The sequence below is a fragment of the Tiliqua scincoides genome, chromosome 9 (assembly GCF_035046505.1).
Source record: "Tiliqua scincoides isolate rTilSci1 chromosome 9, rTilSci1.hap2, whole genome shotgun sequence".
Lineage (NCBI taxonomy): Eukaryota > Metazoa > Chordata > Lepidosauria > Squamata > Scincidae > Tiliqua > Tiliqua scincoides.
Window position 1 is genome coordinate 23,730,333 of NC_089829.1, and position 20,707 is coordinate 23,751,039.

A 20,707-nucleotide genomic window follows, 5' to 3' on the forward strand; every position below is an offset into this window, starting at 1 on the left:
ATTTAATGGCTGTAGTTTTGATCACAGTGGGAGTGATTTGGGAGAAGGGGAATTGTCCCTTTTTAGTAGCCCAATAATGCTTTAATTTATCTTACTAATGTTGGTTTTGTGGCTGACATTTAAAAACAAAAAATAAAGACTGTGTTTGTTCAGCATTCAGAAAAAAAAAACATGTGTACCAAGAGAGACCAGATTCTGTCTTGAGAAAAATCTCAACCCGAAAGCTGAACTGGGACTGACACGTAAGCATTCCCTTGTTCCACCCCAGCCATCTTCAACAGGACTCAACGGCCTGGCACCATTTGGTGGTGGGCAACCACTAGGGTTGGTAGAAGTTAGACTGCAGGGTGATCTGGAGCAGTCGAGAATCAGCAAGCATTTTGACTCCTGATTATTTAAGGAGAGCAACAACAAAAAGTCTGAGGTTTTTCTTTCTTCTAAATTTAGAGCATTGGACTCTCTTGACTTGCGGTCACTCAGACGTAGATTTGTAATTGTAAATATAACTTAACCCGGTGTAAATGGCTCATGGAGTGCAGTGAATTATTGACTCTTGCCACCATTTTGCCACCTTTCCAAGCCACAATTTTGCACCTGGCTCTGGCTAAGTCCCAGGTGCTCTTAAAAAAAAAACAAAAAACCTAAGAGGATCTTGCAGACTTAAACTTGGCCATTGACCACATCATGCCAGTCAAGATAGAATTTCCTGAACAGATCTGTTTGGATGATCAGACTCTCTCTTGGAGCAATGCCATTTGCCTTGCTGAGTGTGGAAGCCCTGTCTGATGACCACAGCAAGCCTAGATTTGGCCTTGGGCATCACCCACAGGCTTCCAAGCATATCTCTGCAGCCATTGGGGATAGAAGCTTGCTTTTCCAGGAGAAGACGATGACGAAAGCAGAGACTGTCAAGTCACTGAGTTGCTTGTGCAGTGCAGTTGTGGAAAGTGCAGTGCAATACACACACAACCGGGTTCTTTCTTTTTTTCTTTCTTTGTCCTTTTTTTCTCTTGTTTTTAAGGACTTGTGTTTTGCTTTTCTTAAAAAGTCAAGAGCTTGGGATCGTTATTCAGAGTCTCTTTGGCGCTCCATGGAACGTCCCCTGCCTTGTTTGATGGTCCTTTTCAGGAGCCACGTTCTCTGGGCTGAGATGCATTCCAGTTGTTTCAGCCGCAGTCATTTTCTCATCTGGCCCCTTTGCTTTCTGAATGCACACAAGCTGTTGCCTTGATTAAATTTTATGGTAAGATGATGGTGCGATTATGGAAAAGAGTGATGCTTTTAATATGCAGGCCCTAATAGAAAGCCTCTCCGTCTTTCAAAAAAAAAAAATCATAAACCAAATGAAAGTTCATTTGTGAAGCTTGCTAATGTTGATATCCTCTCGCATCTCCGGTCACGTTGGGCACCTCCTGGAAAGTAGGCCTCTCCGTTTCTTGGTGGTAATTAAATTATCCTCATTTGTGGGGATGTTACTAGTGTGGCGGCTGCGTATTTTGATTTAGCTTAATTATCCCCCTTGGCAGCTTGCCTGTTGGGAGTCCCCACATTAGTGCTTCACAGAGGGAGAGCAAGCATTTTCTGGCCCAGAGATAATTTAGCTCCAAGATGAGCACCAGCCAGAGCTCTGGTCGCCTGCAAGCAGAGGGGTGGAAGTGGCTTCTCAGTCGTTCTGACCACTGCAGCCTGCAGGGAGCTGGTGGGATTTTGCTCCTTTCTCACACAGGCCTTCCTGTTGCTTTCCACTGAGGCAGTGTCTGCTCTCCCTTGTGGAGTCTGTACCTTAACTCAGATTTAAAAGGGAGTGACTTTATTTATCACAATGATGTGTGCACCCTTTCAGATAAGCAGCCTCTCAGGGTGGCTCCTCAGATCCACAGAGCAAAATCCCAATAGCCAATAGCAGAAGCTTGACAAGCACCTGTTGGAGATACTCTAAGAGAATTTCCTGCCTAACGCAGGGGGTTGGGACTAGATGACCTGTTAGGCCCCTTCCAACTGAATGATTCTATGATTCTGTGATTCAATACAATTCAATAATAAAATGAGACATGCACACTAAGAGCCCAATAATTCTGTCCCCCACCACACCAGCAGAGTGCACACTGCATATTATGGGGGATGACCAGAAGACCAACAATGGATATGTACATGTTTTTTACTTACCCCTCGGAAGGCCTTCTGGTGGCCTGTGGGTCTCCTTGAAAATACACCTTTGCTGTAGCTGGTATATGCCTGAGAAGAAAAATGGGGCAGGGCAGGCTGGGAAATTGGGGAAAGGATCTGGTGCAAGTGGAAACACTGAGACCATGGCATTCCAGTCCCAAACTGGTGCACCTTTCACTTTAGCAAGCTCGTTTTTGAGAAGAAAGCAGCACACGAAGGGAGGATGAAGTCGCCCTCCCTGTCCACTCTGGTTCCACCTGGGCTCACGCGCTTGTGTGGCAGCCCACTCTGTCCTCTCATTCTGCCACACGTGTAGTCTGGGTCTAAACTGGAATCTGAATTAGAGACAAAGTCTTTATTAAGTCAGCTTGCTGTGCATCTTTCAAGGGGAACAGGTTTTCTCCAGGGAAAGCTCCTCTATTACCAGGCCCTGCCTTTCTTTCTCAGGGTTGGGAGGCCACGCATGGTTGCTGTGCCCCATTGCAGATGGAGAGCTTCCAACAGCCCCATTGCAGATGAAGAGCAATACTGCCTGCCTGCCTGCCTGCCTGCCTGTGCAGCCATTCAGATGGAGCTGGTCTGTGTGATGGGAAAGACAAAGAGGCCATTCTTGCAGGTTGGCCTCACTCAGATTCTGTAACCGCAGACAGGCTTTGAGAACCTGGAAGGGAAGCATTCGGTGCACAGAGATTTGGGAAGAAGGCAGTGCTTGCTCCTTCCTCCCAGCCCCAAGCTGAGCTTTTGTGGCAGGCCACAGTGGGGTTAACAGTGGAGCGTGTTCTGCTCAGATTTGCTTGGACTGGGAGTGCGCAGTGAGAACAGATTGCAGGAGCACAATTACACTAAATGAACTAAACACACACCACACCTGTGCCTGGGACCTCGCGCCTCCAATACAGCCCTGATTGGCTCTCTGGGGACTTCCTGGAGGTAAAGTGTCAATTAGTGTAACGACCCTGGACTCTGTCCACTCTGCTTCTTCATCCTGAGCATGGAATAATTCTGTGCACACAGGGGGAATCTATCTGAGCAAACTCCTCACCGCGCCACCTGCTCACCCTGGCGTGCTCGCTTCTCCTCTCATTCTTCCACTGCAATTCCCATCTTCCCCTCGGCAAGCTTGAAGAGACGGAATACAAATTTGGGGCAGCCTGGGGAGGCGGGGGAGCGCAGAGCTGCCTGTCAGTCTGCAAGTAGACAATGGCATTCAGAACACCTGGATAGGCAGCACCTCGTTGCTTTGGTTCCTGGCCTGAGTCTTCCAGCGCCTCGTTGCTGTGAGATCCTGGCCTGAGTGATGAAGGCTTCCCTCAAGGGGGAGGGGGAGAAGGATCTGAAGGTGGACTCAAGGGCTAGCTGGCTGGCTGAGGGGAGAGATCATAGAAGCAGCCCCTGCTCTGCTTAGTCTTCTGGCACCTGATGATGCAGTCTCAGGTCCAGGTTCTTTGGTGCTGAAGAGATCTGACTCATGGGAAAAGATTCAGAAGGATGTTCTCCTGTAGAAGCCCCACTAAAATGCCCAGGGCTGGGAGAGCCTTTTTGGAGACTCGCAGAAGCGCAGCAACGAACATCACAAACCAGAAAACTCCCAGTTCAAATCTCACCTGGGCCATACACTTACTGGCTGGCCCTGGGTGAGTGCCTAGATTTGACCATTCCACTGCCTGCGGTGTAGTGATCACAAGACTCACTTGCTTTACGGGGCTGTGGAAGAATTTCTGCGATAATGTAGGTGGAGCATTTTGGATACTCTTGAAAGTGCTGTATGCATGCCCAAGTATTAATAGTATTTATGGAGTTCTGCAACAAAGACTTCAGTAAGCAAAAAATACTTGGTTGGCTATTAATCCAAGGGGCTCTATGGAACCTCCATGGTCAGATGTAGTCTATCTCTGAATGCTAGTTGTTGTTGGGGGCAGTGGAAGGAGAGGACTCTAGCCTTCCTGCCCTGCTGATGGACCTCCTGGAAGCCTTTGACCAGCTGCTGTGTGAAACAGAATGCTAGGCTAGATGGACTCATTTCAGCTGGATCAGGTGGGGCTCTTATATTATCCGCCTTGATGGTTGTAGGAAGCCCTTGCATTTAGTGGCAGTGTGTCTGAATACTGTTTCCTGGGAGCAGCACTAGGAGAGAACCACTGCTTCCAAGAGGCACCTTCAGGCCATTGGGGGTGAGGCAGGATGCCAGACTGGATGGACCTTTGGTCTGCTCCAGAAGGGCTGTTTGATGTTCTGACAGGGGAATGGACAGACTAACTCAGTGGTGGAGCCATCCCTGCTTTTCTTGCGGCGTGTCCTGGGTCCAGTCCTGGGCACCATCTCCAGGAAGGAAGAAGGATTCCTGCCTGAAACTCTGGAGAGCCACAACCAGTCAGCATTGACAAGGCCAAGCTGGATGCAGGAGCTGGGCACTGGCCAAGGGGCCAGGGACTCCCACTCAGCTGACCCTGCAGTTCCCCCAGTGCAGGTGGCAATGGGGGCATGAGCTACTCAGCCGAGCAGAGGACCCTGCAGTCATCACTGCCTTGCCCACCATTCCTTGCCACAGCCAGGCTTCCCCGGTGCCCCTGAGGTGTTCCTGAGGAAGCCCATTGGTGGATGGGAAGTGGGGGAGAGGAGGCTGCTTGGGCACCCTGAGGAAGGGGTTTCCTCTAGTTGTTCCTCTCCCCCAGTCAAGTGAAAGGAAGAGGTGCCTATTGGTCTGAGGATGGCCCTCTCAGTGCTGAGAGGCCTCCTACCAGATGGCTACGTGCGCATGCATGTGTGTGTGTGCACACAGCCTGTGTGCACAAAGAACTGGGTCCCCCTGGACTGTGGCCCTGCCACCGGCCAGATCTGACTCAGCAGAAGGCTGCTCTCTGCATTCCTGGGGCATCCTGATCTTTTCACTGAATGGGAGACTATTTCACCTCTCTGGCTACCATCACCTCACCCACCCCCCACCTCCCGTGACAACTTCTTTGAGCCCCAGAATGCAACCTGTTAGGCAAAGAAAGGCAAAGCAGTGAGCAAGCCTGAGCTCTTGCGAACCTCCACATATGCTCTGGGCCGTGCCATCAGGTCCAGCCTCCACACCAGGCTCGCTTGCGCTCTCTCACTTTCTCCCCCTGGAAGGCTGCCAAGGAGATATGGTATTTATAGGCCTTCCTGGAAACTATTGGCACCTCCCTGGGCTGTTGCTGCTGCTTTGCCTGTGATTGATTTGGGCAAAGGAAGTGAGCTGGCACCCTGGGGCCAGTGGCCAGCGCGGACCACGAGCAAACAGGTCTGGGGTCAGGCTCGAGCGCATTGTTTCCACTTTATCTCCAACAGCAATTTGCTCTTCTTTGTTTCCTAAGTGACTCTTAATATGATGGACAAAATGAGATCACTGTGTATTAATCCTCCATTTAAGAAGGACTTGAAGTAATGCTACAGTGAAAGGGAACGCTAAGCCACTTAAACGAATACCTGCTGAAGTTATAATCCTGATAAGAGCAAGGGTAGGTTGTTGGGGGTTGAGTGGTGGGGGGCTGTCTCCAGCTCCTCCTCAGCATGCAGGGGAGACAGTCAGCCAGAGCTCTGCTGCAGGAAAATGCCACCAAGGAGCCAACTCGGCTTTACCCAGCAGGCTCTGAAGTTTTCACCTGTTGGGCTAATAGCACTAGCCAAAGGGGGGGTTTCAAAATTGGGGGAGTAGAACTTCCTTTCTCCCCAGCAGCGCAGCTCCAGGCCTGCCCCTTCCTGTCTCCCCCCCCCCAGTTGATTTTTTTAAAAAGACTTCAGAAGTTCTATTCCTGTGTCTACCAAATCACATCTTATGTGGGCCTCTATGCCAATTCACACTCGCTTTTGTAGGGACTGGCATGAACCTGGGTGCCTACAGTGTTGTATGTCTGGTGTGTCGAGCATGTTCTGCAGGGTGTTCAGAATTTGTCCCCAGTGTAACAACAGTCCCAGTCATCATTCAAGTCTGGAGGGGAATGTTCATCAACTCAGCTCAGTACATCAGATCCTGCAGAAAACCATCAGCCTTGAACAACAACCGAAAACATTCCCGAGACTTGACTCTGGACTGTAGGAATAGAGTTGTGTGCATCAAGTTATTTCCTGTCCTGAGCTGTTTGGGAATAGGGTAGGATGAGAGACCCTGACTAATAAGTCAGTAAAAGAGACTCTTGAGATAATGTCTACATTTGAGTATTTCAATGCTGTGCTATGACTGACAGTGCATTTAGACCCTGTGGGCGGGGGGCAACCTCTTCTGGCCCCTGGAGTTGGTGCAAAAAGGTCTCCTTGAGATAAAAGGAGTGGTTGGCACCACATTCTGGGGGACAGTGGCTTTGCTAGGGGGTGCAGGGATGTGGACCCCACTAGGTGATGCACTTGGGAAGGGAGGTGACAACACAAGCCAAAATTGTGAAATCTTGATATTTTTGAATAATACCATCATATTACATATCATTCAATGTGGACTTTCATGCGGAATGCAATGGAACAAACTCTGTTGTAATATCTGTAGTTTATCAAAAGTTATGAACAAATAACCAGAAAAGGAAAATACAACAGCCTTATGTAATAAAAAGTGGATTTTCTTAACTCAAAACTGACCAATGACACTGATTGTTCTGAGAGCCAATGAGGTGCTGTTATAACATGGGAGGGAACCAATGAGGTGTTAGTATAAGTCAGCTCTCATTTCCATGTATCAAAGCTAGTACTAGAACTCTTATTCAGTTGTGTGAGTGCCAAAAGCAAATCTGGTTTTTTTGTTGGTTACTGATTTGTTGAGTGACCTGTACTGTTATATATTTACCAAATAAAGTGAATGGGGGTGACACCAACCCTAGTGATGCTGCTGCATTTTGGCCATGTGTATAATATTGTAATTCAGTATTGTCTGGTACGGGAGGAGGTCCATAATGGGGGTGATGCAGCGAGCTCTCGCACCAGGTGATACAAACCCTATTGTTGCCTCTGCTAGGAGGCAGACTTTTCTCTCCAGAAAGACTAACCGGTGAACTCGGGGACTGGCTGATGGCAAAGGTACCAGCCCTACAAAGTGCAGCCACTCTGATGGACTTCCACATCCTCTGCCTCCTGGCAATTGGGCAAGCTAGTCCAGATTTCTCTAGTTTGACTTCCAGAATATATGCAAACTAGTGCGGTCACTGTGGCTTCCCAGACTGCCAGGCAAGCTTTGGTTTCTGTCACCATCTTTGTGCTCAGGTTGAATGTAACAGAAGCTGTGAAATCCGCTGCTTGAGTCAGCGCATGCCCCATCTTCTTCCAGTGTCCCCTCTGCTAAGCCCAGGTGCATCACTGTCCACTGCATTTGCTCCTCTATAATGGTCGCTCTCCATTTTTCTGCCATTCCAGCTTTACCAGTGCTGAGTACCAGACTGTTCTCGAAGGCATCTCCCCTGTCGTCGAGCAGCACAAGGAGTTGCTGCTACCTGGGCAGCCGCAGCTCAACGTGTGTGACCAGGCAGTCATGGTAAGGGATTAAGATGTAAAGCAGTCTCCCCATGCTTGGCCTCTAATGCATCTTGTATTGCTTAAAGCTCTGGTCCTTTTATGTTGGAAGCAACTGGGGAAGGGAGCCATCATTCTTGCAGCCTTTTTTCTGCAGGAGGACGTAGCTCCTCAAAAGAAGGCCGATAACAGGTTTCTGCGCCTTCTGTTGAGTGGTCACATCTCCCTTCAAAAAAGTGAGGAGTGGGCTGCTCTGAAAGATGAGCACTAAACATATGGAAATGGGCCAGGGAAGTTGACAACCACCACCCCAGGGCTCCCTTCCGCTCTGCGGCAATCGCAGGGTCAGTCTGAACACATCTCACATCAGCCGCACCGTCTTTTCCAGGGTTAGCTGACTGGCTGATTCTGTGGTCTGGGCTGAGCTGCCATATTGGGGGGGGGGGGCCTGTGAAATAACAAGGGCTACTTTTCAACTTGGGTGGCACATCAGATGTATGCCTCTAGCAGAATCATGCTTGGGTGTTTTTTTGGGAGATAGGAGTGTGTGTACTCATTCCTAGGAATGTTTCTGCATATGCATGGGAGCTGCCAAGCCCGGCATCAGGACTGAGGGTCAGAGCCAGGAGGCCAAGCTAGGAGTTGGTGTCAGGGGCTTGTAGCTGGGAAATCAAGCTGCTTTGCAACAAACTCAGATACAAAGGTCCCAGCTTGCACTGGAAGCTTTTATAGCCCTTCCTGTTTAAGGGAATGTGTGACCAACCAGGATGGTGGAGCTGCTCACCAGGACCTGGGAACCCTTCATTGTCTAGGGAGATGCTCTCACCAGCAGCCCCATTTGAACATCCTGATCTGCAGGATGTTTTCTCCTGATCACTCTGCCCCCAACTCCAGGTAGGAGGGTGACTAGCTTGTCTCCACTGCTTGCGCTCAGAAATGAGGAGGAGAGGTTCAAGTGGTCCTCTGTGCAACTGCTCAGCCCACCCGACCACCACCACCCTCCACAAGTCTGGCTCCAGCTCCTGCATGTTTTTCAAACGCTGCAGTTTGAACTTGGAAGGTGATCCTCAAGGGACCAAAGGGACTGAGCGTTCTTCCCGCCCTTGAGGCACAGTGTATGCGCAGGGCACCCCCTATTCATGAGTAGGGCTTAGCAGAGCTCTGGAAGCATGAAAGTTCAACTCTGCATATGTATAGAGCTCCACTACATAGTGGCTGCCTGTGCAGACACAATTGTGACAGGTGAACAACCCATCTGTCTCCATGCAGGGGTGCAAACCCAGATTTCAGCCCACAGTGCCCTAAGCTCATGTGAAGAGTAGGAAATCGTGGCCTCTGCAGCAGTTAAATCCAAGTTATTTTGACAGTCAAGCCAAGAGATGCTAGTGTCTCCCACAGATGTGGCTTCCATTTCCATGCTTGAAGGGTTCAGCCTTAGCAGAACACCACACCCTGCGCAGCTCTCACTGTGCCCTTCCCTTTGCATTTTGGAAGTGAAAAAATCAGGTTGTAAAGCCCTTTTAATTGTCCTTTAAAATGGTGCAGAGCAGTGGTTCTCAAACTTTTAGCACTGGGACCCACTTTTTAGAATGAGAGTCCTACCGGAAGTGATGTCATGGCTGGAAATGATATCATCAAGCAGGAAAACTTAACAATCCTAGGCTGCAATCCTGCCTGTGCTTACCTAGGAGTAAGTTCCTTTGACTATCATTGCTAAAAGTGTATACATAGTAGCCTATTAAAAGTACAGATCTGTTAACATTTCCCCAAATGCTGATATGTACCATGATACAGTCGAGTCTAATATATTAAAAATAAAAGATTTAAATGAATGGGGACCCACCTGAAATTGGTTTGCATTCCACCTAGTGGGTGTCGACCCACAGTGTGAGAAACACTGGAGTAGAGCCTAGAGTTCCAAGAGGCAACCAAGTGGCTGCCAGTGAAAGGCCTCTTGCTTGTCACCATTGGACCGTCACTGCCATCTGGTGTTGGCTGTGCAGAATGCAGCACTGCCAGCAACCTCTCCTGCTATTTTTGAAAGCCCCCTTTACCTGGAGGGCTATTGCGCTAAACGAAGCAGATACAAATAATGCAAACAGAGCAGAGGGGGCAGACATGACCTTTAGGAACTGACAGACGGATTCTTCCATGGATGGGTGGGCTTAGGGAGAGAGCAAAAGGAAAGAAGCACAGGGAGGGGGGCACTCTTTCAAGGAGACTGATGTAGTGTTGAGAGTGAGCTTGGCGCTGCGCAGAGTGTGGAGGCGACACATCCTTGCCCCAAGAGGGTTTGCTGTCTGTGTTAGAGGAGGGAGCTGGAGAGCCCAGCCAATGAGCAATGACAACAGGAGCAGGGAGGTCCTCTGCCATCCTTGGGCCACTGTGTCCGTCCCCCCCAAATTGGCCACTTCAATGAGCCTCATGACTGGACGGGCCCTAGGAGGGTGGAGGAAAGGGGCAGTCCAAAGGTAACTTGACTGGGGAAAAGTTCATATTTCAGTGGCAGAGCATCTACTTCGTGTGCAGAAAGGCCCAAGCAGCTTCTCCTGTTTAAGACTTCAAGGAGCAGTGATGGGAAGGACTTCCTTGCCTGCATCCTTGGAGAGCTACTCCTTGTCTGTGTAACTGGTCCTCTTGTCCTGATCAGACCCATAATAGTTGCTGGCCTAAGTGGCTGACTGACGGGAGATAATTTGGGGGCACCTGAGGGCAGGTGTAGGATTGCGGCTGAGAGCTTAATCAGGATTCCCTGGTCTCAGTGTCTCCTCTGCTGTGATCTCCCCTGGTGACCTTGGGCGAGCCACTCCCTCTCAGCCTCATTCTTCCCCAGCTGCCATTTGGGGACAGCAATACTTGCCTATCCTACAGAGCTGTTGTAAGGCAGCAGCAAGACTGTAAATGTGAAGCACTTTGTCCAACACAACTGTCAAACATCACTTTCTGCATGGGGTGGACAGGACTTATTCAAACTCATCAACAAGGGTGGCCAGTTCTACCTGGCTTCTCCAGAGACACTTTTGTCACTTCGTCCAGTGCAGCCAGCAGGAGCAGACCCTTAAGGAAAGGGAGGTTACCCTGGCCGAGGGGTCCACATGCAAAAGATGTGCTGCTGAGAACAGGAGCAAAGCATCTCACTGGGGGCAAGGCAGAGGGGGATGCAGTTGGGGGAAGGGCACTTTGGGGACTTTATCCACATGCCCATTGGTTGGCCACTGACAGTGGGAGCTGCCTGGGGCCCCTTCCTTCCCCAGTTCCTTTACCAGCATCATAGCTGTCCCAGCTACGGACCTGAGGCGAGTGACCTAAGACTCTTGCCTTGGATGGGTGGACTTTGTCATCTTGCAGGTCTGACCAGCCGCCGCTTCTGAGGTCTGGGCTGGCTTGTTCCTGCCATGCCAGGGAGGGCCATCTTTCTCCTCCCTGACATTGGCTCTCCTCTACTGAACCCCAGTGAGGCCGAGATAATTCCAGCACACTGCGGAGGCTCAGTTCCCCTGTTTCGTCATGTAAATGCCTTTTAATCCATCAATTGGCAGGCTAATCCATCAAACTGCTCATTAAAACACAAATGTTCTTATCTGCCTCACCCTTGGCCTTCCGAGACCGCCGTCTTTTCCTGAGCTCTTTGGGTAATCTCTGTAAATATGCCTGTGCAAAATAATTATGCAGTCTTTCAAAGTCAAGGGCCATTTCTTGCTGCCTGTCAGCTGTACAAAGGTTTGCTCACTTATCACGATACCAGGAGGAGGAGGAATTGAGACAATCCCCAAGTAGTGGCTGGCGGGGAGGGGGGAAGGCAGGGAATGCTGCTGCCCGACCCTGTTGCCCAGAAAGCAAGGGGGCCTTGTTCGCAGAGTGGGACTCTGGCCCATGGGTCTTCCTGCCAGTTCCTTGAAAGGCTCAGCTGCACTGGATGGTCCAATTTCTAGAAGTGGGGCAGGGTGGGGTGGGCTCTAAATGCTGCAATGATTTGGATCGCCTTCCCCTTTTGCTACAGCTCTGCTGTTCCCTTGGTGGCTCATAGGCTGGCATGGCAGAGCAACTGAGAAAGTGAGCTATAGATAAGGAAGCCTCCGGTTTGCACTCTGGCCCCCTGTGAACTCTTTGGGCAGCCTGAGCCTAACCACTCTCCCTGTCTCAGTCCTTCTGGGCCTACTTTGCAGGGCTGTTTGGAGGATGATGAAAATGCAGGAGCATCTTGACTAGTGAGGGGTCTCTGCTTCCCATGCCCGACTGACCTGCAAATAACTGAAATAACTGCCCCCCCCCACCATGAGCGTTTCCCCCTGTCCTTTCTGTGTTGCCTCCTCTGGGTTCAGATGGTAAGCCTCTCAGGGCAGAGATCTGTGTGCTCATTCTTGTGCAAGTGCATAAATGGTGTGCTATAAATATTGCTGCAGGCTGACTTGAATTTTTTTTTCTTTTGCAACAGAATTGGGCTCCGCCAGGCTGCGAGAAGCTCGGCAAGTGCTTGAAGCCTCCCCGTTCCGATCCCAAGAAGTGCATCTGGCCTCACTGAGCCCTTCTACCCCTTTGTGCACTGAACCTGCTGTGACACTGCCACCGCCTGCCAGCTGGAGGTGTGGCTGTTGCTGCTGTTGTTTTTGCCCCCAAAAAGGCATTGTGCGTCAAGGCTCAGTCAGACTGCCGTTGTCTGCAGGGGCCTTCCTCTCTCAGGGTTATCGCAATCATCTCTTGGGTTCATGAATTCAGCCTCTCAATAACAGAGAGAGATTCAGTGATAGGTGATTATACGTGCTACTAGAATCGAAAACTTTCTTGGTTCTCTGCAACTCGTACACTCCTTCAGAAAGCAGCTTTTGGTAGCGTTGGCAGTGAGAGTCTGCAGCATTCCCACATGTGCTGCTCAGAGCAAGAATCTTGGATTGGCTCCTCTGGGACCCAGAAGAAAAGTTTCTGCTGCAACTCGGGACCCATCCAGACCAGAGTGTCTTTGTGCCAGGTAGACATGAGGTGTTGATAGTATCAGTATTAAACCATTTCTGCTCAACGTTGCATATATGCAACAGGGACCAAATGTGTACACCTGTGGGCTGGGCAAAAATGGGTTAAGCAACACCCCCAGAGGTCCAGTGTTGCTTCAGTGGAGTGTTTGCCAGTTGCCTTGGGACGAAGATGTCCTCTCCTTGGGTGCTGTGCCAACAATAAGAAGATGAAACTATATGCCATGTGTTTTCTTTACCAAGGTAACTAGAAGCTTTGGGGAGGAAGGGAGATTTTCATTGAGGAAAAAGACATTGGTTAACCCTTCCCTTCCCCTGTGCTACAACCCCACTCCCAATCAGGAAACCCCTGCAATGACTCTTCTCAAAATGTTCAGAGGCAGTTGTGGACCTGGCCCCCCAGGGCACAGGACCACATCATGCCGCCCCCACAACACACTGCCTCCCCCAAGGGATACTTAACCAGCTCCATAAGGAGCCTTGTGCGATGTTCCTGGGTGCACTGAAAGCCTTCTGAGGGCTCTGGATCGCTGTTAAACAGTCCTTCCGGTTTTCCAACCAAAACCAGAAGTACTGTTTAAGGGTGCTCCAGAGATCTCAGAAGGCTTTCGGAGCACCCACAGACGCTGCATGGCAGAACAACTCTGGAGAGCAGGTGGAGCGGTAGTGCTGCCCTAAGCACACAGGCATGGTGCCTGGGGCTTTTGCCCCCCCCCCCGACACTCCCCAGGAATACCACTGTTCAGAGAGATGGCAATCCTTGTATGTCCTTCATCACATCTAGTTTGTTCTTTCAGGTTCATTGGTTATATCACAAAGTTATATCAGCGGTCCTTACCTTTGACAGCTGAATGAAGCTAAAGCCCTCCAGTTTCAGGGGCAATCTAACTGAAAATGAGTGACGGGAGCCAAACTGGGAAATGGCCATTGTCTTTGTGCCCTACTTGTTGACTTTCTAGAAGCACCTGCTAGGAAAGGGAAACTGGACTGGAGGAGTCTTTCTTGTGCTGTGCAGCAAATGGTGGCTCCTGCTGGTTCCGTCCCTCTCGAGGCACTAGTTCCAGGCAGAAGTGTTTATGAGGGTCCCATAAGTCACTATAAAGGAACTTTTTAAGGAAGATTATTACATTCTGATTGTCAGTTTTATGCCTTTTGCTGTTTACTTTTTTGTGAAATACCTCTGACCTCTTTGCAACTTTTAACTCTCTTGTATGATTGTAAGAAATGGCAAACAATATAATGTTTGATCTGCATGTGCTCTGCCTGGTGTGTTTTTTCTTCAGTGTTCCAGGGCACAAAAAAGGGGGAGGTGACCAGGCTGTCCATTTTCAACCCAAATCCTGAAGGGCCAGCATTCTGAGGCCTGAGCCACTGAGAAGGGCCGGAGTGGGCTCCTTTAGGGAGTTGCTTTGCTACAATTGCATTCAATCATCAGATACAGAGCCAAGGCTTATGGCTTAGGCTGAGTGATGGATGAGCAGAATCCTGTTCTGCTTTTGCTTCCAGGGCAGTCATGAAAAGACTGGCCTCTGCCCCATGTTCACTGTGTGGCCTTGGTCAAGCCGCGATCATCACCATCACATTCCAAGAGGCACCTACCTCGGAGGGTCCTTGTGAAGATCAAGCCAGTAAAGAGGGAAAGCGGCTTGCATATAATCCGTACTTGTTGCTGCCGTGACCTGTGAGTATGAGGAATTTGGGTTGACAGAAGAGTCAATGGGACCACCCCTGAATTGGTAATGAAAATGCTGGACATGAGATTCCCCCTGCTCTCACTCAAAAATCAAGTGGCTTCCTGCCCCCTGGGATGCATCTGTTGAAAGACCTCTGAATAGCACTTCCTAGAGAGCCATGGTGGCTAGTAGGCTACCTGGATGCATATGGCTGGTCACATGTTAAGGAAACAGGATTCTGGGTGAGGTGAACATTACCATCTGAAGGGGGGGGGGAAGGCAGGGGCATGATTGTCAGGATGGAGCCTCCATTTTAGAGACAGTCTACCCCTGAGTACTAAATGATGGAGTTAAGCCACACAGAATGCCTTTGTTGCTAGCTTATGGGTTTCAATTGTGGCATCTAGTTGGCCATTACTAGAAGTGTTTGTTTCCAGTGAGTAAGATAGGATTACAGCCCGAGTTTTAGTGAGCACAATGGGCTTACTTATGAGTAAGGTGAATAACACTGTTTTCAAATGCCTCTAGACATTACAGAAGGCAAAATGCTGGAGCAGGAAGTGCAAAACAAAAGCGATGTAAAAATAAAGCAGAATTGTGTTTGCTTTTTTATTTGCGTTAAAAACTAGGGGTCACTTGTAAATGAAGCACATAGAATTTGCAAGTCCAAGAGCTCCCCCTTTCGGAATAAAGTAGGAAATGGCAAGATAATCTGAACCAGCCTATATTCAGAAGTGTCAACATCCAGTGCTTTGTTTCTTGCACAGATGAGCATCATCCACAAGTGATCCAAATTCTCCACTGACTGACTGCTTGTGTCAGCATCTAGGAGGTCCCTATCCTGGGTGACTGGTGACTTCTGAATGTCCTTCACAGCAAAAATCCTGCTGCAGGTGGTCCTGTGTGGCACAGGACCAAAAAAAACTTTTGAAAAGGCAGCACTTCTTTAAGGAAAACAAAAAGCTTTTCACTGGTGTGGAAAATGCGTAGCCGGACATTAGTACAAAACACAGATATTGAGAATGCCGCGGTGGCGTAGCTGGAGAGGGTGCAGAGCACCAAGTCTTGCAGGAAGCCTCAGCATAGCGTGCAAGGGGTCCCTCTGGAGCCATTCCAGGCTATTCTCCCCACCAGCCTTGCTCCCTGCAAGACTTAAGGCGCAGTCCTAATCAGGTCTACTCAGAAATAAGTCCTATTTTGTTCAACGGGGCTCACTCTCAGGAAAGCGTGGTTAGGACTGCAGCCTTAGTGCATTGCACCCCCCTCTAGCTACGCCACTGCTGGAGGGCACTGGCCTGGAATAGCTCCAAAGGGGACCTTTGCGAAGTGCGGTGAGGCTCCCTGCAGGACTTGGTGCTTTGCATCCTCGAGCTAAGCCACTGGTCCCCAGTCCCGCCTGGAAGTCTCTGCACCAAGAGCGCTCCTCGCTGCGCTTCGCAGCAGCGCGCCTTGAAAACGCAGCGCCGCCTTGTGCCAGCCAGCCGGACTGTCTCGCCTCGCTCCCCCTGCAGCTCGCAGGAGCGATGGTGCCGCCCGGCTCTGCTCCTTTCGTCCCCCCCCTTCCTGGCCGAAATGCCTTCTCCCGGCCCGGCCTGGCTGATCTCCACGCGCATGCCTGCCGCGGCCCCAGTTCCCGGAACGATGTACGCGGAGCAGGAGCGCCGGCTGTCCCTGGTGCGCGAGCGGATACAGGAGTTCCCGGACTTCCCCTCCCCGGGGGTGCTTTTTCGGTAAGAAGAACGACGGGGAGGTTGCCGTTCTGGACCGCATGGCGAGAGTGCCTCTGGGCATGTGCAGAGAGCTCCACCACCACTCTCTACTCTCCTGCAGGCTTCTCTTGCGGTTTGTTTCATTGCATGCTGCATGTAATTACGCATCCAGTGATACAGAGCAGGCTGGTATTATTCGAAAATACCAAAATTTTGGCCTGCAGTGGTGTCAACCCCCCCCCCCTTGTGCATGTCACCTGGTGCAGCCCTCACCCTCTACCAGCGATGCCACTGACTGAGAGTGCTTCTGGGCATGGGCAGAGAGTGCCACCACACCTCCACTACCCCCCCCCCCCACTCACCTGTAGGCTTCTTGTGCCTGCAAGGGAGGGACTGGGGCTCCAGCCACAGGACTGTGCGTGCATGAAAGCGGGGGCTTCTCTGGTTTGCAATGGGGCATCCTGGCAGCTGACTTTGGGTTGCAGAAAGGAGCTCGAGGAAGTCTGTTTGCATCAATGAATTGAATATATTCAATATTAAAAGGTTGCCAGGTGTAATATTTTGATAAATATATATAGGTGGTTATAAAATCCAACAAATGCCATCTTTTGATTCCCCAGCTGAGCATGCATGTGGAAGCGATTGGGGGGGCTATTAGCTGGGCTTGCTCCTCTTCCCCCCACCCTTAATGCACAGATATTCAGGCAGCCTCAGCACCCAGAGAAGTGGTCAGCCCTGCCTGCCCATGCCAGCAAAAACAAGCAGGGACCCTTGTGTATTGCATTCCAGATTTAATTGTTGTATCAAAAACATTTACAAGTTTAAAGTGATGCTTCTGCCATGCAGGGGCCTAATTAGGGTGCATGATGTTTTTTCTTTCAGAGTTATTGCTTTTAACTCAAGCAAATGTGTCTAACAGAAATTCATGATTTAAGACTCCAATTTGGCTGTTTTGCTGCACCAGCAACCCTGATCCAACATTATTGTCCTTTTTGCCCTCTTGTGCTGAACAGAAGGGCATCAACAAGAAGCAGGTGGAGTTGGCCCTGGAGCCCTCACAACTTGTGTGAAATTCCACTCCCTCCTCAAGGTGCAACTTTCAGGCCTGGAATGACACTTGCTAATGGCTCCTCTCTCTTCCATCTAGAGATGTCAGCCCTTTGCTGAAGGACCCTGTGGCATTCAGTGTTGCAATTGATCTCTTGGAAGCCCACATCAAGACCTCCCACCCAAAGATCAATTACATTGCAGGTGATTTGGGGCTGGTCTGGAGTGTAGTACCTCTTCAAGGAACAGCTGTGGCTCTTGCTGTTGGCTTGGGGGACATTCTAATGCTTTTATTTTAGCCTCTAGGTTTCACCATAGAGAAGCTGAACTTTTTGCTTGAATGGTCTCTAAAGCAACAGGTGAAATAGTCAATCTACGAGCATTGCTCCAGAATGTAGCATGGGCCTGCTGTGGTGGTGTATTCCTCTGTGGCAGCTCAGAGAAGGGCTGTAGCCTGACTTTCTCCTAACAAACCGGCCTTCTGTTCCTAGGGGTGTGGTTTAGTTTTTCTGGGGGGAGACAGTTTTCTTGTACTTGTGAGTACACAGTCTAATGCACAAATGTCCTGTTTCTCCCAGGTCTGGATTCTCGTGGCTTCCTTTTTGGACCCATTTTGGCACAGAGGCTGGGGGTTGGGTTCGTGCTGATACGGAAGAAGGGAAAGCTCCCCGGTCCCACAGAATCTATCTCCTACTCTCTTGAATATGGCAAGGTAGTTGCTTTTTGCAGTCACTGATCTTTCCCCTGCCTCCATTTACCTACCCTTCTCTCTCTCTCTAGACTCCCAAGTCCCTCTGGGTGGACTATGTCAATGAACAACATCCTTTGAGCAGGTCCTGCGGAAGGAGACAGTCCTTATTCAGCCCCCCCCCTCCCCCATAAAGCCATAGAGGGCTTTCAAAGTTTGAAAATTCAAGCCATATCCTCCATGGGATTGTGGCCACTACACATTAATAACCCAGCCTCCTTTTTATGGCCACAGGCAGAGCTCGAAGTTCAGAGCACAGCAGTGGAGCCCGGCCAAAAAGTGATCTTAGTCGATGACCTGCTTGCTACAGGAGGTGAGTCTGAGGCTACCTGTCCCACACATTATCCCTTTCAAAAAGACTGCTGCACTTGCAACTTGCTTAGGTAGCTGCAATTCTCTGACCAGTCCTGCATCCTACTGTAGTCTTGTACAAAGCTCTTGTTTCTACACTGGCAGAGGACCTGCACCAAATCCCACAGCATCTTTTAGGGTCTGGTGGAGTGGTGAAAGCTGGCAGTGCCCTTTGCTAGAGAGGGTGATGAGGGGAGCATCTTAGATGTTCACCCCCCTGCTGTCCACCTCCCTGCCCTACTAAGGGCTTCTCACCTAGAAATGCAAAAAACCAGATGCACACCTCACTTTCTATGGGCAGAATGTCTTACTGCTTGTGGAAAAAACTGTGCAAACTTACAGGCAGTACTGGGTGGAGCCTGGGAGTTCCCCTGCAAGAAGAGGGAGGGGGCTGCAAGTGGAACAGATTAGGCATATCAGATGTGACAAGCCACTGAAGTACCAACAAACATCAACTAGGCAGGCAAGGAATCAAAACTGGGTTATCAGAAATGCCAAAGAGAAAGGAATTTAACAAAATGCTGGTGGGGTGGAGCGAGAAGAGTACAAGCAGTAGGCTAGCAGAAGAACATGATGAAAGCAGATGCAATAACTAGTAGGATCCAGCAGGGGGGAGCCAAGTAGCTACTTAAAAGCAAAATGCATACAAAGTGGTGTGCCAGTATAGGGGTGGCATCTGCCCTTTTCACTTTAGGCCTCTTTTGTTCAGACCAGAAGAAAAATAATTCCCAAGACATATCTAGCTAGGAAAACAGGCACTGTTTCTCTGCCTCATCCCAGGAATGCTGGCCTTATGCACTTCCTGGAGAATAAGTAGGTGTGCCTTCTGTAAGCCAGTAGCTGGTTTGAAAGGCACTTGTGCTTGAGAAACCCGGTTTGTCATGGGGTAATCCCATTGACTCAAGGAAACCACTTGGCCTTTTCCTTGTAGCTTTGGCTACATGTGCTGACCTCTGCAGGAAGCTTAGCCAGAAGCCCTGGAGACAGCCTGGACACAGAGATAGCAAGACACATGCAGAGGCAGATGGCTGTTTGAGAGTGGCAATTCCAGCCAAGAGCCTCAGAGAAATGATCCTGCCCCCCCCCCTCCGGGACACATCAGAGGGTGGAAGAAAAATTGTTTTTATGGAAGCTCTGAATCAGAAAATGTTCCTGTGCCCTAAGTATAGCAGGAGCCAATTTTACATGGTTGACTTATATTTATTTAGAAAACAAAATTTTAAGGAGGTGTTCCCCTTTAAGGGGAAAAAATGAAGGCAGTAATGTCAGCACAGCCACATGAATTTCTCCATATTAGATGTAATCAAAAAGTTGATTGAAAGTCTGAAACTGCCCAATGCAAATGTTGCCTCCATTCTGTTACTTTGGACTACAGTCCTGTACATACTTACCAGGGTGTCTCTATGAACGAAGTGGGACTTAAGAAAACATTTTCATTATGAAAACCTTTGTGCCTCCCTCTCCCCCCCCCCCCCGCTAATCATCCGACAGCCCATTAGACTGTGGAATATCTTCCCATATCAACTTGAATAACACTGAACTTCTCTGCCCTCCCTCCTGTGTCCAGGTACCATGCGAGCTGCTTGTGAGTTGATGTCCAAGCTGCAGGCAGACATCCTGGACTGTGTGGTGCTAATTGAGCTGAAGTCCCTCAGAGGGGCAGATGTGGTGAAGCCCTTCCCGCTCTACTCACTGCTGCAATATGACTGATGTCCAGGCCATGGGGAAGCCGGCAGCATCTCGCCTCTTAGTTCAAGCTGGGATTCGTCTGGTTTGCTGCAGCCCTGCTCTGCTCAATTCCCACCTCTGCTTCATTGACAGAGACAAGCCCCTTGTTGTCAAGTGTACTTGTCTGTTTTTTTTAAAGGAACAAAAGCTATATTTTTATTTTTCACATTTTTTTAATACCACCCTTCCTCCAAGCAGCTCAGGGGTGTACATAGTTCCTTCCCTCCTTGTGTCCTCACAACCACCCCATGAGGTAGTCTAAAGTGATAGTGACTGGCCCCAGGTCAACGTGGACTGCTACATCTGGAAAAAGCCTTTCCCGGTTGTGCACAATGCTTAGCATTCTGCTCTGCAGCCTCTTATCTTTTGAGCTGACAAGGATTCAAGCCTAGATTCTTGCACTTCACACCTAAGTAAGAACAGTAGCAAGTTTTTTGGAATGTATTGCTAATTATGTTAAAAGGAAAGGGAGCTGTTTCTCCTTGAGGTTGGATAGTGGTCTCCAAACTATGGCCCAGAGGACACAAGATTTTAACCAGCCTACAGCAACTTTTGTCAGAACATTTGCTAATGTTTGACATTTTTGCTCATTACATATCACGTCTCACTTTAAGCATGGCATTGTTTCTGTGTAATTGTCATGTTTCTCTTTTGTTCTGAATCATATCATGCTGATTACAAAATGGATCCAAGTAAAACTTGTTCATACATTTACATTTCGTTCATAAAACTGATTTTTTTTTTCAACCCACAAAAATTGGTAAAATATGCCATGTGGCCCTCATACTGAAGTTTGGTGACCCCTGAGGTAGAAGATCCTTCCCTTAATTGGGGGGAGGGGGGAAGAGTCTCAGGTTGGCATTT

The 20,707-nt window shown here is 49.5% G+C and overlaps 2 protein-coding genes across 3 annotated transcripts in view; both read left to right on the forward strand.

Annotated features, from left to right (window-relative positions):
• GALNS (galactosamine (N-acetyl)-6-sulfatase) overlaps window positions 1–13,840 on the forward strand; it is a 52,930-nt gene extending 39,090 nt beyond the window's left edge. For both annotated transcript variants that reach the window (XM_066637011.1, XM_066637012.1), the window contains exons 13-14: window positions 7,525–7,642; window positions 12,056–13,840. In XM_066637011.1, the coding sequence (XP_066493108.1) occupies window positions 7,525–7,642; window positions 12,056–12,142 (205 nt within the window). In that variant the 3' untranslated portion in view covers window positions 12,143–13,840. The remainder of the gene's footprint in view (window positions 1–7,524; window positions 7,643–12,055) is intronic.
• A 2,023-nt stretch (window positions 13,841–15,863) lies between these two features.
• Window positions 15,864–20,557, forward strand: APRT (adenine phosphoribosyltransferase). Its single transcript, XM_066637615.1, has 5 exons — window positions 15,864–15,990; window positions 17,117–17,220; window positions 17,595–17,728; window positions 17,999–18,077; window positions 19,683–20,557. The coding sequence occupies exons 1-5, from the start codon at window positions 15,872–15,874 to the stop codon at window positions 19,823–19,825; spliced, it is 579 nt and encodes a 192-aa protein (XP_066493712.1). The 5' UTR covers window positions 15,864–15,871; the 3' UTR covers window positions 19,826–20,557.
• The last annotated feature ends 150 nt before the right edge of the window (window positions 20,558–20,707 follow it).